We start from the raw sequence: 13,780 nt of genomic DNA, 5'->3' as shown, positions 1-13,780 counted from the left end.
AATAAGTTGCATCGCATATCAAATTCAACTAGTTTGATATAATGCTTTGTCCCCTCTGTTATTTTATGCTTTGACTATTCCTGATTTTTCTTAGGAAGCTCCTTTCATATAAAAGAAAAATGAAAACCAGGGAAATTAATTTATGATAGTTATTGGAACTATTTATATTTAAAAGTCCTTTTCATCATCTAATTCATTCAAATTGTGCAAAAATGGCATTGGATTTCTTTGATGAATAGTTTGAAAGATTTATTATTGAGGAGCCATAACAATTTGACCTTTTAAAGTAGCCAAAAAAATTATCGAAATGAGTTCAAATGGAAGAAAAATATTTGTTGATAAATAAATATCAATTTACTGACTGTTACTTATCAAATATTGCTCTATAATTTGGTTTGATTTGAAGTACAAAAAGGTACGGAATAGGTTTGTCCATGGTCATGAATTGGGTATTCTGACAACATATAATGAGCATCCTAAATATTTACATGTAGAGTGTAAAGATTCTATTTCCTCTTATGACTAACTTGTTGATGTATTCACCAACTCAAGGGGATTTGGCCCGCTATGCAATTATTTGTACTATAGATTATTTGCCCTACACTCCTATTACTTTAGACTCCTATAAAATGACAATCTCCTGTTTGGTGGTTTGTCATAGTGATTGGAAATTCAAATATTTTATACAAATCATGGTCAATTTTTTTTTCTAGATAATTTAATGGTTGCATAGGAAGAATTTTAATTTTGAACATTTATGTTGAAAACTCCAAAAAGTACTAATTGAACTATAAAACTCTTTAGCACCATGACCAATTTATTGAATATGATAAATTTGGTTAAATATAAAAATGTAAGGTGTTTCAAGATGTTAATACTAAAATTATAATCCAACAAAAGAAATACTAAAATGATAATTCATAAGCCTCTATTAATTATTGCATGGGGCAGAATACACAAATTTTACACGCACACAAAAATAAAATCGTTCTGACAAAAAAGAGAAAAACAAAAACAAAAGATATCAATTTCACTCTATAGACTAAAATTAGCATTAAAAAATGTGCCCAATATGTATTAGTGACCAAGCATATATGTTCTTCATCTAAGTGCTTTAATGTTGAAATTTTCATTTTTGTTTGAACTACTGCAGGAATTGGAAGAAAATGTACTTTTAAAGCTTACTACAAGCTAAAGAGCAAATATTTTTGTTCGATAATTTAATGGAGCAGTTCCCAAAATAAAATCATATGAAAACTATTAAATATACTTAAAAATTTTACAATTTATTCTTTCTAAAATTTTATAATTATCTTACCCCCAATATGTAATTAATCATCAATAAGCCACACACACTAAAATTGACTACAAATTTCACATTTGTTTGGAATGGCAAGTTATTAATAGTAAATAATAAAATTGTGTCAATAATAAAACCATATAAAAATTAATAATAATCTGCAAACTCAACCGACGTGAAATTCATGTGAAATTAATTGTAAAAACTGTTATGTATGGTAGCATTTCTCCATCAATCATTCCAGACAGCACAATCCACAGGATCTCCACTTGCTGTTTTTTTCATAGATCCACCTGACACCTGCCACAATCTCATTGGCATCTTTCATAATATGTTGGATGGGCCCATCATGTAGGTTGAGTCCAACCATATTTCCTCTTCATTGCTCTTTCCATATTCATACATTTACACCGCCTTTTTGTAGTGGAGGCCCAAATTAAGTTATAGATAGAAGTGGGTTAATTGGGCAATCCTTATTCCTGGTCTAATAAAAGAGAAGGCTTAGAAAACAAAAAGAAAAGGCTTGATAGAGCCTTTGCCAATAAGAGATGAAGGCTAATCTTTCCTAGAGCCGCAGTTCACAACTTACCATCTGTAACATCAGCAGAGTTCTAGCTAGAATCACTCACCTACTTACCTGCATCATCTTTTTAATTTAAGTGGCTTTTTGAGATCCGTTTATTTTGCTAAAATTAAAAATTTTTTGTTGAAATTACTGTAAATAAAAATAAAAGTTAACTGAAATAATACAGTAAGACTAATGAATAGTATCAAACAATCATAAAAAAATTATATTTATAAAGTATAAAATATTTCCCAATTACTGGTGTAGCATAATACTAGCTTCTTTATATTGCATACAAATTTACCATAATTTTTATATCTAAAGTTTGATAAGTTTATACATTATAACAAACAACCGTAAAAAAATTAGCTTCTTAAAGGATGGGGATCGCTGGTACCCTACCCCTAAGGAGATCCTTACCTAAAGGACCCAATCCTTTTTTAATGAATCAGAAAGAAATTTTCATTCAACCACATTGTACACAAAGGAGGCAAAAATGAATGAGCATATAGCATAGAGTAGACTCTGCAGCACAAGGAACAGGAGCTTTAGCTGCTACAGACAATTACAACACAGCCGTCACCCATCTTCAACACCTAGACACTTTAGCCTAGCACATTGCAAAACAAAAGAAAATCTCAATCCCTTCCAATTGAATACAACATTTTACCCCATGTAAATAACCATGACAGATTACCCAATTACCAGCAAAGGCAATCCAAATTACAGTGGGGCGCAGCCTCCACAACTCAACAGAGCACACCGAAAACTGATGGTCAATACCCTGGAATCAAACCTCGTAAAAGTAGTAAAACTAAATAAAATCTGAAGCATAAAATCTTTTTACTTGCTTATTATTATCGAATTCCAAGTAGGTACATACTTATGTTATCTTTATATAATTTTGTTAAATGTAATTAAAATTCAACCAATTAAGCATTTAATAATATATATATATATTCTAATTATGTTTTCGAGTAAAATATATAATATATAATAATTAAGGAAGGAGATAATGTTTCATATATTCCTTCATTCACCACAAAAAAAAAAAAAAAAGAAAAGAAGAAAGTATTTATTATACTCTATTTTTATTATTTAAAATCAAATATCCTTACACACATATTATATATTGTTTAAGTTTAGACCCCTGAAAAACTAGATTGTTTAACCTAATATAATAGCCAAGTTGGTACTTAGGTCAATTATACAAATCTAGGTTAAACAATAATAAATCATATCATAAACAGCGCAAAAGTAAAGAAGATGACCCAAAAAAATCAATGAAACAATCTACTTTCAAAGTAAAAAACTTAGGGAGGATTTAATCTAAACAATTCACAAGGCAACAATTTACTAATAGAATGAAAGTTTTTACAATAAACTTAACCCCAAATCTACTGCTTTCACATGTAGTACCTAATCACGTGACTACACGTAACTCCGAATTCATGGACTCTTCTATTATGAATCTGTTGCAGACAAACGCTCTAGTTTGTGACTTTGAGGTCTCCACTCAAAGGTTTAGATCATCAACTGTGGTTGATCTACTTGCAGCAACTTATCTCCACTAGTACTAGTCATTTGAATCTTATATCCAACAAATGCTTGTTAAGTAATTAGAAGGTTACAAAACCTTTCAAATCTCACAGGAGTAACTCACAAAATTTGAAAAATGTGTATGTAGGGGTGGCAAAATTTGACACAACCCACGAACCCGACACGACACGACATGAAATTAACAAGTTATGAGTTAAGGCTTAATGGGTTCGTGCCCTATTCGGGTTAAGACGACTAACCTGTTTAACAAATAGGCTGGGTTAGTGTTGAACATATAGAACCCATTTGACCTGTTTGACCTGTTTAATTAAATGACATTTTACCAATATACCCTTCAAACTCTAAGTATATAAACTTAGTTGTTGTGATTTATTTTCTTTAACATATTGTGATTGATAATTTGTGATATTGAGATATAGTTTAATTTTGAATGATTATTTATAATATAGTTACTCTTTAATTTTGAATTTTATATTAAAAATATTTATTTGTTTGTTTTTTCATAATTTTTTTTTTCATTTTGATAAAATCTAATAAATAAGTCTACACGACTGACCTATTTAATAAATGTGTCGTGTTAGGGTTGACGAATTTTAACCCGTTTAATAAACATGTCAAGTTAGTGTTGACATATCTAGTCGAACAGTCATGACTTTACACGACATGAACCCGACACGCGAACACGAATTGCCACCCCTATGTGTATTAGAGTTTCCCTTTTATACTTAGCAGTGTTGGACTCAAACCCTAAACATTTTGTGGGCTTTTGGGCCTAATTTAAAATCTGTAGAATCCATGTCTCAATCGGTCGAAGCTTTCTCTCAATCGGTCAAGTTTACCAGTTTCTGAATTCTTTTTTCTACAGCTTGTATGTTCTTGAGTCTTGACTTGTATCCTCTTGAGCAATATTTAAACCTTTTCAAAGACACTAAGATCTTATGCTAGACTAGTTTTTGTACTCGGTTTGCCAATATACAAAAAATTTAGTTCCTAAACTATAATCTTAAATATTTAGAACCTAACATATGTGGTGGTAAGATCTCTCTTCTTTTGAGTTGGATTTATAAAGGGGAAGAAGTGGTGAGGTCTAAACCACAGAATATATATAATACTAAAATATGGAATTAAAAAGATTGATTTTGATCATTTTATTGTAATATATAATGATATACATGAACAAAATTTACAATTTTACAGTCAATAAAAGTATTAAAATTAAGTCAAATTAAAATATTTTTGTACAAATATAACACGAGAAACTCAAATGTGTTGGCATAGACTGAAAGATTAATGAATTAGCACTAAAAAACTCTTGAGTCTTGACAAATGGTGGCTTGAGCCTGCGATTGTGGTTAGTGGTTGGTAAGAGACATGGCCAATGCAGTGGTGGTGGTGTCAATGAGTTGGCGACTATGGCTATAACGATGGTTGGTTATGGGTTGGGAGAGGTGGTGGTGGTGGTGGCCATTAGAGGAGTTGATTAATTCTTGAGAATGTTTGTGAGGTATGGGAGGAAGATAGAAAGAATTAGAGAAGAAGAGAAAGGAGGAGAAAGTGATTTGACTGATTTCCTTCTAATTTTGACTCTCTTTGTAATTTTTAATTATCTTTTAGTGTATTATCACTAACATACATCTTTTGTTGAACAATACAAATAGCATAAGCTTATTTGTGCAAGTGCACTAACTAGTATCATATATAGGTGTGAGTGCTCAAACTTAATTGAATTTACCTTGGACTTTTTATCATGGATTAGGTTGGGCTTGTGTGCTTCAACTAAGGGTGGGGGGCTGAAATTGTGTGGGCCCACAATTAGCACATGAAACAATGCTTGGGTAAAGAGTTTTCATGAGACAGTCTAATGAGATTATCCTCTCATAGTATGTGGAACCCATGGGTATTATGAAAGGAAAGTCTCATAAAAACATCTCATAAGATAACTTTTTCTAATTATATGGGAAGGAGATAAGCAATAGGTCTCAATTTGTTTAATCAATAGGTTACCACTTTTCTTTTATTAATGAAAGTGGGTTAAGATGTTGACAAAAGAGAAGTTTTTAGTTTTTAGTTATTATTTTATTTTATTTTATATAAAATACTTTGTAAATTTTTATGGCTATTTTTTTTTTTTTTTTGTATTTTTAATCTTTTTAAAATTATTTTTTCCCCATAAGTTAGTTCATATTGTAGATTGTGAAAGGAAAGTCTCATAAAAATATCTCATAAAATAACTTTTTCTAATATGGGAAGGGGGTAAGTAGTAGGTCTCAATTTGTTTAGTCAATAGGTTACGACTTTGCTTTTATTAATAAAAGTGGGTTAAGATGTTGACAAAAGAGAAGTTTTTAGTTTTTAGTTTTTATTTTATTTTTTATAAAATACTTTGTAAATGAAAGTTCAAATAGTGTATAAAAACACTATGAACATTTAGACCCCCAAAATACAAATTATCAATTCAAGCTTATATCAAATAATGTATGTGCGGAAAATGATAACAAGCTTATATCAAAATTGATAAACAATCTAAATCAATTAAAATCACATCCACAATAGAAATTAAATGGTAAAGATTAAGGGAAGAGAGATGCAAATACAAGGACAACACAACGATGTGTTATTGAAGAGGAAACTAAAACCCTCGGTGTAAAACCTCTCGGCCGCCCTCCAAGCGGTCAATAATCCACTAGAAAATGAAGTTGGGAACATGAATAGCAATAGACCCTCCAAGCCTAATCTATTCAGGTACATAAGTCCTCCAAGCTTCTTACTCCAATGAGGTTATGCCGAACCTTTGTCTTTTCTAGCTTACCGGATTCCGCTATAAACCATAGCATCAACCAATAACCATTGGTCCCTTCCAAACTGCTTCTCTTAACACCAAAAGACCTTCTCACAGACGTGGGTATGGTGAGAAAATGATTTGGTCAAGAACCTTTCAAGGATGTATCAATAGAGAGGGTGGGAGTAAAGGAATTTGAAGAGTTTCTATGTGAAGATTGTGAATGAATCAATCTTGTTTTTCTCTAGGGTTTCTCCCTCAAAATTCTCTCTGAAAGCTCTCTACATTTCGTGGGTATAAGGGGTATTTATACTAGGGTAAGATAGGAATGCGAAGAATCAAGCTTTTTAAAACAGAGCTGGTTGGCGGCTTGGCCTCGCCACTTGACTGAGTCGCGAGTTCAAGCCGCGAGATAACAGAATGGTCAGGCTGGATCTTTTGTCCTGTAGTGCACCAGCTAGTGTCATTGTTCATCTTCTCGCGCGCTTCACTCGTATGCTGCAGTTGGCAGCTTGCCAGTCGCGAGTCACCTGCGAATCCCAATCGCGAATCCCAGTATCCTTGCACAATCTTGAGCATTTCTTCACACTCTCTCACTCACTACTCTTACATGAATCTTATCTAAATACAAGGTTTCTAAGTGCTGAAATACAAGCAAATTGGCACGGAATAAAGCCAACAAGATGGTTGATTAAATTTAACCTTACAGTAAATTTTTATGGTTATTATTTTTTTGTATTTTTAATCTTTTTAAAATTATTTTTTCTCCATAATTTAGTTAATATTGTAGATTGTGAAAGGAAAGTCTCATAAAAATATCTCATAAAATAACTTTTTCTAATATGGGAAGGCGGTAAGCAATAGGTCTCAATTTGTTTAATCAATGGGTTACCACTTTTCTTTTATTAATGAATGTGGGTTAAGATGTTGACAAAAGAGAAGCTTTTAGTTTTAATTTAATTTTATTTTTTATAAAACACTTTGTAAATTTTTATGGTTATTATTTTTTTGTATTTTTAATCTTTTTAAAATTATTTTTTCCCCATAAGTTAGTTAATATTGTAAGTTCTATTTAACTTAACTGATAAAAGTTTTTCGCCGTTGAATAACAAATCTAGGGTTTGAACTTTGCCTACACCATAAACTAATTAATATCTTAGTCTAATAATAAAATAAAAAACAATTATTATAGAATGTACGTCATAGATTGAACTTCTATTATATTTGTAAAAAAAAATAAATAAATAATGATGGTATGGAGGATGACATTTAGGGGCTTGAATGGCAATTGAACTAGAGATTATTGACTTGAAAGATTTGGTTCAAATCCCGCTTATACCATAAACTAATTGATGTCTTAAGTTGATGATAAAAAACAATTATCATAAAATGAATATCATAGATTGAATTTCTATCATATTTACCCAAAAAAAATTTAGCTAGTATGGAGGATGATATATGGGGCATGGATGTCTCATCCCACACCATAAACCGATTGATATCTTACCTAATGATAGAAAACAGTTATAATGAAGTATTGATAATAGTTTTTTGTTGTTTAATAACAAATCTAGAATTTGAACTTTGCTTACACTTTAAATTGATTGATATTTTAGTCTAATAATTAAAATTACAATTATTATAGAATGTACGTCATAGATTGAACTTCTATTATATTTGTTAAAAAAAATGATGGTATGGAGGATGACATATGTGGGGCTTGAATGGCAATTGAACTAGAGATTATTGACTTGAAAGATTTGGTTCAAACCCCGCTTATACCATAAACTGATTGATGTCTAAACCTGATGATAAAAAATAATTATCATAAAGTGAACATCATAGATTGAATTTCTATCATATTTACCAACAAAAAAAATTAGCTAGTATGGAGGATGATATTTGAGGCTTGGATGTCTCATCCTACATCATAAACTGATTGATGTCTTAGCCTGACGATGGAAAACAATTATAATAAAGTGAATGTCATATATTCAACTTCTATCGCATCTACCCAAAAAAAAAGTTAGCAGGTATGGAGGATGATATATAGGGCCCGGATGTATACGGGCCTGAATGACAACTGACATTAGAGACTGTTGGCTTAAAGGTTTTGGTTAAGATATTTCTAGCTAATTTACTCTTAAATAAACATATATTTACTTTTATATAATAAGATATTTCTAGATAGTTATTTAATAATCATATAATAAATTTAATATTTTGACAATCTCATTATTAGAAATACTATTGTAATAACCAACAAATTTAAATCTGTCATTTTTTTACTTTAGTGGAAACCGACTTCAAAAAGGTTCAAACTTTCTTATTATAGGCTTCTTGTCATAACCAACTTTATGAACCTCTATGTTTCTCTCATGGATGATATATTTGCTCGTGATTAACTTGAGGTTATGGTTGTAGGGAAGAGAAAGACCATTTGAAGCAGTCTTTTTCTTTCATTTCAACCCTACAAAAGCAGTTAGATTTATATGGCTAGGGTAGCCACACTCGTGAATGTGAAAGTCGTTTTCTTTTAATGGCACATATATTTACGAAAGGGAAAGGAGATTTCAAACCAAAAAAAAGGAAGAAAAAGACACTGTGTTTATATTAGAAACACTCGAATGTATCAATTAAGTTGAACGAGTCAGTTAAGTTCTAAGATTTTTTTAGAGAACTACTTAATATTTGGTCTATGAAATGCTAAAAATACTACCAATTATACTATATAACCTCTATAAATAACATTTCTTTTTTCTTTTTTCTTTTTTCTTTTAAATTCCTACATTATCAGTGGATTATGTACTAATGTACCCCTCCTGTTTAAGAGCAAGACTAGTTGATCTCTAGTACAATTATACTAGCAGGTCATTGATGAACCAACTGCATAAAAGCAAAGCCAGGCACGGTACGGCTATGGAGAGCCACACCCGTCTTGTTATTATCATCCAATAAAATTAAAGTGAAGAAGCAAAATATCTTAACACATTCATGGAATCACAGCCAGAAGTGGTCAGTTCCAAACTTATATGCATAGTTATTTCAAACTTAAAAAAGAAGCAGAACAACTTGCTTTTCACGAAAAATCGAGCATATTCACCACTTTTCACGCTTACGTTGATATTGACATGTGAGTTTCCTAGATCCACATAAATTCACTGTTTAGGTTCTGAAAAAAAAGGAGTAGAACTAATATAAATAAGAGTAGTGCTGTAATTTCCTTCTTCCATCTTGAGATAAGTGTTCAAAGTTATACCACTCATCAAAGTCATTTCAATTGCTCTTATTGTGTGATCTCTTTGTTCCTTTAAGAAAGTTATCGTATTGTTTATCATGGCACCACATGGAGAGGCTATTGCTAGCTCTTACACTAGGAGCAACAACTTCTCCAAGCCACCGAGACTCTCATCCGATGGCCTTAAAAGAACAGTCTCAGACATTTCATTCGAGCTTAGCAAAGAAGGGATTGATTTAACAGCACTCCCACCAATATCCGAGGTTGAAGATGCAAGGTGCGAGTGCTGTGGCATGTGCGAGGAGTGCACGCCGGAGTACATTGAGAAGGTGCGAAACAAGTTCTCCGGGAAGTGGATATGTGGGCTGTGTACTGAAGCAGTGAAGGAAGAGATGGAGAAGAATGGAGGGAAGAGAGAAGAGGCCTTGAGTGCACATATGAGTGCATGTGTTAAGTTTAACAAGTTTGGTAGGGCTTATCCAGTTTTGTTCCAAGCTGACGCCATGAGGCAAATGTTGAAGAAGAGCAAATTGGAAGGGAGAGGTGTGAGGGCTAAGTCTATTAGTCCTAGAGACAAAGGAGGGCTAAAGAAGGGTGGGATTGCTCGAAGTTCAAGTTGTATTCCAGCGATCACAAGGGAGATCAGTGATCTCACAATGGCCAATTGAGCCTTTAAAAGGCTCTTGCATTCCTATCTATCTTCGGAGGGACATGATTCTATATATTTATGAACATGTTCCTTCTCTATTCTAACTAGTATATATATTTCTCCATTTAAACCCTTTTTAAAGCCCTATACTTGGATTTTGCTAATTCCGCAATGAAAATCCAGATGTCCCTCCTTATGCTTGGATACTCTTTCACCATCTATTTTGTGGACCAACCATTTAGTTCCCTTACCAGGTTTTTTTGAGTTAGTCCTAAGTTTTAGTGCATCTTTCTTCTATGGGGCTTTTTGACAATTCCTTGCATGATTTGGTTCAGACTTTCCCATCTCTTGTACCTTCTAGGGTTATGTTGTAAACGAGGTTCAAAACCTTAATCTCACCCCTCCAAGGTTTTTATGGGTTGGACCAAATGCTCATTTACAAGCTTTTCACCCTTCTTTTTTACCTTCCTTTTTTGGGTTATGGGCACTCTGTCAGTCTTTCTTATTCCCTTGCTAGTTCACGCATGTAGACTATAAATATGGTCATCCAACAATTACGTATATGCCAAATTAACGTCAGTGATTGTGTTATATTAAACTTACAATCTGTGAGTAACAAAGGCTTTAGTTGTTAGATGTTGTGAAGAGCTGCCACCATATGTTCCTCACTTTTACTCTAACTTCAGGGTCAGTATTTGTAACGAGGCATATCTAGTTTGTGAGTGCTAGAATATTAATCATGTATCTCTAGATTCTCTTCAATAAAGTACTTTCATTTTACTTGTATTTGTGAAATTATAGTTTTTCCTTTTTCTCATTTACATATACTCCCTTTATGTTTATTTTGTTGGATGTAACAATCAAACTCCGACTCAAAAAAAATTATGTATAAATAAAAAGTAATGCTAGGTTTATAATATTTTTAAAGTAATTTTACGATGAATTTTATGTTGTAGACTGTTATTTGTAAGTAAAAAAAAAAAGTGATATCAATAATAGGTTCAAATTAAAACCCAAAATAACATACTATTTATGATTTGTTATAAAAATATAGTAGACACAATATTAATCATAATTCATAAATAAACCAAAACTCGTTATATTAGCAGACTTGCCATGTTTTGGCTCCATCACTTGTGTATGAATGACTTTCTAATACTGCCCGCTATTAGAAGAAAAAATAAACCTATAATTATGAATTTGTTACATTCAATTCATAGTGGTAACTAATCAAAAATTGGGAAAAAAAACTAACGTCACATTTTCTGAGTACATCATCAATATAGAAGAGGCAGTTCAAGACTCTAACCATATTTTATAAGATTAGAAAGAAAGGCATCTAAAAAATCAATAATAAATATTGTCCATATGGTATTCTTCTAGATGGAAATACAATATATCAATTGTTAGAAAAAGTTACCACTCTAAAAGAGTTACACTATGTGTAGCTTGAATATATATTCATTTAAATCAATACCTTGAGTATTAAAATTTTCATTTTAACCCACTAAATTTGAATCTTTTTTTCAAAATGATCCTTTAATCCATATCCGGCCGTACGTAACCAATCTAGCCATTACGCGAGTGGAAATTTTTTCTTTTTGCAGACTTCAATCATAAATTTTTAGCATGTCACTTCATTATTATTTGTAGTTAATCATGAGCATGTTAGAAATAACATTAGTGATATGGAATTAATAATATACACGTGTTGCATTTCCAATTAAATCAAGGATAGTTTTGAGTCTTATAAAAAAAAAAAAAAAAGGATAGTTTTGATTAACAAGGAATAGAATAATTGAATCATTCTTTATAAATAGGGGCTTTGCTAATTGATCTTCATATTCAACAAAAAAATGAAGAAAGTTAAAGGTATGATCAGAAATATGTTCACATATTTTTCTTTGCTACAATGTTTAGACCTGTTATTTAAAGGAAAATATTAAGTTATTACCATTTTCTCTATAGTAAGCGTACAAAGTGCAATGACAATGAATGTACATAATATTGTCAAGAACTTTGTAACTCAATTGATTGACAATTTTTAGTATTTTCAAAGAAAACATCCATGGTTTAAATCATCTTCCTCCAACTATTGAATTATAGTGAATGTAATTTTATATCAATAACATAATAAATGGGTTGCTAAATTTTATTTTTGTAGTGTTTAAAATCTAAAATAGCAATTTGTAAGTTTTAGAGAATAAAATTTGAAGTAGCTCTCTTTTTTCTTGATTTCCAGAATGGATGCATGGGAAAAAATCGAAAACAGGAGGTGTTGATACTCAAGCTACACAAGCGAGTGCTTCTAAATCAAAGAATGGAAATGCATCTCAACAAGCTCCTCAGACTAAAGAAGCACCTCAACAACAACAGCAACAAATGGAAATGGTGACACAAGTACCATCAAAGGCATCAAATTCTCAGCAAGAGCCAAAAGCAAATCAATTATGAGCCTTTTAATTACTACATTTATGAGCCTAATAGACATGAAAGTTACCAAATAAATGAAAATTGACATCTTAATATCTTATAATATATATTCTCATTAATCGGTTGCATCCAGGTTGATCATATCAGGTTTCTCAACAACAACAACAAAAAAAAAAAAGGGGGGGGGGGGGGGGTGGTTTGGGGTGTGTTTATCATATCAGCCATCAAACCCTTTTGTGCACTCATCACGTGAAAATAGTGGGATATTCTTTTGAGCGCCTTTGGCAGTTTGATTTGCAGATGGTCCTCAAATAAAATGATACCTTTTCTTCCACATAAATGGTGGAAAGTGATAAGATAACTGTTTGTATCTGTTTAGCATTAGCTTATTTAGGTGTGGTTTTTTCTTTTTCTTTTTTGGCTGAAAATTAGTTAAAATTTACGTGAGCTTTGAAAATTTGAAGTTGTAAAAAGTTGTATATAAACAAAAGAGAAATACTATGTCAACAACATTTTCACAACAAATCTTAAGTATTATGTTGTTATTTGCAGTTATATTTGGACAAAAAAGTAATTTAAGTTGTAAATTCAAATTAGAACTAATAACAACTTACCACCTATGATTTGTTATGTAAGTATTGTGAAAATATTTTGGACGTAACACATTTCTAAACAAAATAGACTAAAAGTAAGAAAAATTTTAAAGTTGCTACTAATTTTCTAACCAAAAATTTATGACAATAAATATTATTAATGTCACTCCAATTGATAATAAAATTAAAATTTATAGTATCATGATTCCATATTTCATGGCATCATTTTTAATTGTGTCCACCTAAATAATGACCATGAGTCAACTAGATTAGATTAAAAAAGAATAACCAACATAATACACTTAATATCTCATTAATTCATGACTATTCCAAACAGTCACTTGTCCAGAATCTCCAAATGACCCTGCGACCATAACAACTAGTATAATAGATGTATTCTAATTATGAAATGAGACATATCATTCTCATCATAACTATCTACACCCAAACTCATTTACCTAAATGATAAGTATGAATACGTAGTTAACTAGACCAGAAAAGACAAGTGTACCAACAAAATACATTTAATATGTCATTAATTCATGACTGCTCTAAATAGTCACTTATGCCGATGACCCTGAGACCGTAACAACAAATATAATAATTGTATTCCAATTATGAAATGAGACATATCATCCTTACCGTAACTAACTATATTTAAAC

At 31.4% G+C, this 13,780-nt stretch overlaps 1 protein-coding gene across 1 annotated transcript; it reads left to right on the top strand.

Annotated features, from left to right (window-relative positions):
• The first annotated feature begins 9,540 nt into the window (after positions 1–9,540).
• On the top strand, positions 9,541–10,110 carry LOC136069470 (uncharacterized). Its single transcript, XM_065778025.1, has one exon. It carries the CDS (start codon positions 9,541–9,543, stop codon positions 10,108–10,110), a length of 570 nt encoding a protein of 189 aa, XP_065634097.1.
• Positions 10,111–13,780: the final 3,670 nt, after the last annotated feature.

Source organism: Quercus suber, unplaced genomic scaffold (assembly GCF_002906115.3).
Source record: "Quercus suber isolate HL8 unplaced genomic scaffold, Cork oak 2.0 scaffold_10, whole genome shotgun sequence".
NCBI lineage: Eukaryota > Viridiplantae > Streptophyta > Magnoliopsida > Fagales > Fagaceae > Quercus > Quercus suber.
The sequence above is the reverse complement of the archived record's forward strand: the minus strand, read 5'-3'. Positions and strand labels throughout refer to the sequence as shown.